General features: G+C 33.5%; 1 protein-coding gene across 1 annotated transcript; it reads left to right on the top strand.

The window, feature by feature from the left end:
* The first annotated feature begins 2,224 nt into the window (after window positions 1-2,224).
* LOC112500986 (fasciclin-like arabinogalactan protein 2) lies at window positions 2,225-3,611 on the top strand. Its single transcript, XM_025104609.1, has one exon. It carries the CDS (start codon window positions 2,267-2,269, stop codon window positions 3,482-3,484), a length of 1,218 nt encoding a protein of 405 aa, XP_024960377.1. The 5' UTR covers window positions 2,225-2,266; the 3' UTR covers window positions 3,485-3,611.
* Window positions 3,612-5,685: the final 2,074 nt, after the last annotated feature.

Here is a 5,685-nt window from a genome sequence, read left to right as displayed (position 1 = left end):
TTTTTTAAAATGACGTAATCATTGAAAAGGGTCTCGTAAAGATGCATGACATAAAACTATAAACTAAAACATATCCGGTTTTCTACAAATAAAATTTACAATTAATAAGTATTTCTGATCAGATATGAGGTTAAATAAAAAGGAGGTTGTTAAATATTGCTACCGACACTTAGTTGGACCCCACCACCGGCAATTAATTTTTACTTTTTTACCCCTAAACTAATGAGATTATAGCAACTATGCTCCTCTAACTATGAAATATATCACTTTTCCGCCCAACACACTACATAACCTTCTCATTAAGCGTCTTATACGACGTAAAAATAATTATCGATGCAAAGATTTGATGATGAATGAAAGTATAAACGATTTTTTCTTAACCCGCTATGCGAGCCAACTAATCTCAGGACGATCACCTGCTTTGCAGATAGTCCGGAGTCACCGCATTTGAACTTCCGTGGCCACAAGGGGATTTTTATTCCTCTTTGGATTTGAACTTGGGACCTTCTGGTACTTTTGACCTTTGAAGTCAAGTTCAAATCAATCAGGCACCACCCTTGTGGTTACGATTCTTTTTTTATTGTAAGTAAATAGTCTTTGCATGTTTTTTATATGTTTCAGCAAAAACAATAAGGTATTCCTTTGGTTTGCAAGATTGAATTAGATTAGATTTGAAATTAAAGTACATTTCAATCTCATGTTTGATTTTAATGACTTTTTAGATTTGAAATCTCAAGATTCCATTGAAATCCTTTAAACATAGGATTTTGTAATCACACAGGTAGGGGTGCTCATGTGTCGGATTGAAGACATTTGAACAACTTAATCCAATATGTGCGATTTGAAGGCTTAACCCAACCCAACCCAAACCAAATTGCAACCCAACCCAAACCGTACGGGTTGGTCAGTTTAGTCGGGTTGATACTTTAATACATTAAAATATTTTTCTAACATTGAATATGTTATTTCTCTACTAATAATTTCTTTTTTATCATCAACCATTTAATACAACTTATCCATACTTCGTACGTATATCATATTCAGTTATTTTTCTCAATTTACATATATATATTCACAATTACTGAACAAGTACACGAATGAGTTATATAGAGATATAGATAGATTGAAAATATATGTATATAAAGAGCATACGTGATAGGGTAATTGTCTAATGTATATATTAATATAAATTCAACAATTATATTAAATCCAATAAATAAAAGAATATCGGGTTCACTGGGTTGGATTGGGTTGAGTTCAAATAATGGTAACTCAATATCAACCCAATACCTATGGTTTGAAAATTTTACAACTCGATTAGACATCGGGTTGTTTCGAGTTGAACTATTTCGCGTTGGGTTGGATTGATCGGGTTGGTCAGGTTTTTGAGCACCTACACACAAGAATGATTGGTATTTCATAGGGCTTCGGACAATTTATATGTAATAATATTTTAAAATATGTTTAAAATATTTGTTTTATGATAATCAATTAATAAAAAGGTGTCATAAATCCAAATCCTTACAAGTCAAACATTTCAAATCCAAATCCAAATCCCTCTGATTCAAATTTTTTACATGAAATCTGAATCTTTCAAAACCATTTTATCAAACCAACCGTCCCGTAAAATGTAATAGATTCAGTTATCAAAATTATAAATTATCCATAGTTGAGGGAGGATTTTGGTAATTATATAAATGTGTAAAACCAAATATGGCAATAACCACCAAAGAAGAAGGGGTCAAATGAAAATAGCAAATAGTGGGAGGGTGTGATGTGGACATTAGAACAATTAACCTAGATTATTAAATTAATTACATTATTAATTATTCATTAAAACTAATTAAAATAAGCAAAATATATGTAATGTAGCATTGATGGTGATGGGTTCCCGCAAATAATTTCATGGACAGTCTGGATTTCACTTCCTTCACACCCTTCTGCCTTCATTTATTTATTTTAAAAATATATAAAAACGTTTTTATTAAATCCAAATATTTAATTATTAATATTTATAAAGCCAAAGAGGCGACAGAAAAACATCATTGGAAAATAATTTTGGTACCATAATTGTTTTTAACAAATTAAATTAAATAATAATTATTTTTATTTTATTTTAAATTAATAAAAAAAGGTTATTGGCATTTGGCAGAGCAATCAGGTATTCCACATGGATATATAAATACACTTTACACACACACACAGAGACCACTCACCTTTGCCTGCTTATCCTTCACCTCCGTCTGTCAACACCGCTCCGGCAGCAATGGCGACGGTGTCGGCGATTTCTCTCTCCGTCCTCTTCCTGTTGTCTCTGTCCGCCGCCGTACACGGCCACAACATCACCCGCATCCTCGCCAAACACCCTGAATTTTCCACTTTCAACCACTACCTCACCATCACTCACCTCGCAAATGAAATTAACCGCCGACAGACCATCACCGTTTGCGCCGTCGACAATGCGGCAATGTCGTCGTTGATTTCCAAAGGTCTGTCGATTCAGACTATAAAAAATGTTCTCTCTCTCCATGTCTTCGCTGACTACTTCGGCTCCAAAAAGCTCCACCAGGTCACGAAAGGCTCAACCTCCACCGCCACTATGTATCAGGCCACCGGTGAAGCTCCAGGAACCGCCGGTTACGTTCATATCACCGACGTCAAAGGCGGTAAAGTTAGATTCACTCCCGAAGACAATCCGAGTCAAAAAGATACCGTTTATGTCAAGTCTGTTTTGGAGATGCCTTACAACATCTCCGTCATTCAGATCAGTGCGATTCTACAGTCGCCGGAGGCGGAGGCTCCGACTGCTGCTCCAGATCTGAACTTAACTTCGTTGTTACAACGAGACGGTTGTCAAGCGTTTCACGATCTGTTAACTTCTTCTGGAGCAATCGGAACGTTTTTAAGCAGTGCCGACGGCGGAGTAACTGTGTTTTGTCCAGGAGACGACGCTATTGCTGCATTCGCACCAAAATACAAGAACCTGACGGCGTCGGAGAAGATATCGTTGTTGCTTTATCACGGTGTTCCGGTTTACAATTCCATGGGAATGCTCAGATCTAGCAACGGACTGATGAACACTTTAGCGACGGAAGGAGCTAAAAAGAAGTATGACTTCACAGTACAAAACGACGGCAACGATGTGACATTGAAGACGAAAGTGACGACGGCGACGATAAGCGGAACGGTGGTTGACGATGAGCCCATCGCAATTTACACAATCGACAAGGTTTTGATGCCTCGAGAGCTGTTTAAAGGTGTGGTGGAGGCGGACGAGCCGGCACCTGCACCAAAGGCTGCGAAGAAGAAGAAGAAGGCGGCGAAGAAGGGCGAAACGACGGAGGACGATGCGGAGGCTCCAGGACCAGACTCTTCCGACGATTACTCCGACGATGATGCGGCGGATCAGACGGCAAGTGGTGGTGGAAGGTTGGTGGCGTCGGTGGTCATGGCGATCTGTTTTTCGTGGTTGGCTTTCGCTTGATTTTTTTTTTTTTTTTTTCCATTTTTGTGTCGGTGTGATAATGTGACAGCAGGTATCATGGGTTTCCCACGAGAATACGATTTCTCTTTTTTTTTTTTTTTTAATTTATGATTAAAAGATTTTTATTTGGTTTTATTTATAAAAAAATAATCAGTCTTTTTTTTTCATTTTGGGATTGTTTTTATTGTAATTAATTATTTTATGTCATAAATTAGAAAATGTGTGTATCATAAATCTATTTACTACTTTCTTTCTCTTTCTTGTAATTATTTACTAAATATTTAAAATATCTTTATAGACATAATCAAATAAATAATAGTTATATTAAGCAGTCATTTACTAAACACTTCGGGGTTGTTTGTTTAATTCTTAATAGTTTCATTAAGAGACAACATCTGAACCATTAAGAGGTAAATCTTGTTTGGTAAAAAAAATATGTCTCTTAATGGTTCTAAAAACCCTCTTAATGGTTCTAAAAACCCTTTAAATGATTTTGTATCTTGAGTCTCCCTTAACCATTAAGTGTCCTGATTTCATCTTAAACAATTACCAAACAATTTTATTTCATTTTGCACTATATCATGAAAGTTTATTAATCATCCTGACCAATTAGTCATTCTGCACCAAATCATTTTATCTTGATAAGTGCTTACCGGCAATTACCTTACCGAAGAACATAACAAGCACCGAGAATCTTACACGGTAAAAGTAAAGACAATGATCAAAAGTCTTACCAAGTAAGTAAGTGTGAATGATGATTTTTATCGGTAAGCACTTATCGAGTAATAAAATATCTGATAAATCTTCATTAATTGGAAACCAAGACCAAATGCAAACTTTTATAATCGATCTTGAATTAGTTTGGACTTTTCAACATTATTTTGAAATTATCAGTTAATATCTTGCATTTATGATCTAACATAATAAATGTATACATATTTGAGATATGTAAACAATTTTCGTAAAATACATGATATCAGCTTCTTAATCGCATCTGTTGAATCATCTATACTATCTTATTAAGCAAATTTAGCAAAAATTTTAAAGTATTAAAATACTAAATGACCAAAATACCCTTTATACTCATTTTTTCACCCCCTTCTCTCCTCACATACACTCACCCCCTCAGATACACTCACTCTCTCACAACCGATTTTTTTAAAATTATAGTTTTAAATTTACATTAATTAATTTAATTTACGTCATTTACTTTTAAATATTTCATTTTAAACATTTATCAAATTAACATACATAATCGTATATCAATTAAAATATATTTTTATTTTAACAAGTTACACCGTTATATTCATCTCGTTTCATTCTAATGGTTAAAAATTTGTTTGTCTTTGGATCTATCTCTATATATACTAAAAGAACATGAAGAATCTGCCAACTGGTTAGTAACATGTGCCTGGTTGGAAGTAGTTGGATTTCTACAAATTATGTGGTATGTATTTTTTTCCCCTTTAATTTTAATTATATATTGCGATCGGAAATGATATAATATTTCTGTTTTGACTTGCATTGTAATGCGTTATGGCATGTCATGGTACGTTATGTTACGTCGCGTTATTTTTTAAGGTGTGGGATTACGTTAATATATAATTTAGGATAAATGATAATTATGCACGAGTCCTACGACTTAAATAAACATAAAAAGAAAACTTAAAACTAAAACCTTGAAGAGGTAAATAGTTACTCACATTCCCGTTACATGAAAGTTCGAACACGATTTTTTTGAAAATCGAAAAAAGTAGTGAGTATAAATTCGAGAGATTTAATCCTGATTTTTCACTCTTGATATCAATTTCTATAGGCTCTGTATATTTTGTATCAATGATTCTTTTTTTTTTTTAGTTTTATTAACTTTATATGAATTTAGTTTGTTTTATAGTGTTACTCAAAACACTAACACATACAAGTGTAGGTGCCGATGTATGTGTGTGTGTGTGTATATATATATATACTAGAAGAGTACTCGTGCAATGTAGCGATACACATCTCGATTTTAACGTTCTATTTTATTATTTGTCTATGTCGATGTTATAATACGATTTTATGTGTTTTTAAGAAAGTAATAATGATTTTATTTTTGAATAAAATATAAATTTGAAGATATCATAAAAATTTGGAAAAATATATATATATCAATGTTAATATCAAAATAACTATTTAAAAGTTCTCATTTTTTATGTAATTTC

This window comes from Cynara cardunculus, assembly GCF_001531365.2.
Source record: "Cynara cardunculus var. scolymus isolate 2C chromosome LG 17, CcrdV1, whole genome shotgun sequence".
In the NCBI taxonomy this organism is placed as follows: domain Eukaryota; kingdom Viridiplantae; phylum Streptophyta; class Magnoliopsida; order Asterales; family Asteraceae; genus Cynara; species Cynara cardunculus.
This window is presented reverse-complemented; position numbering and strand designations above follow the sequence as displayed.

What these genes read in the sequence shown, in the direction of transcription:
- LOC112500986 (XM_025104609.1), top strand. Translation starts at nt 2,267, where the DNA reads ATGGCGACGGTGTCGGCGATTTCTCTCTCCGTCCTCTTCCTGTTGTCT.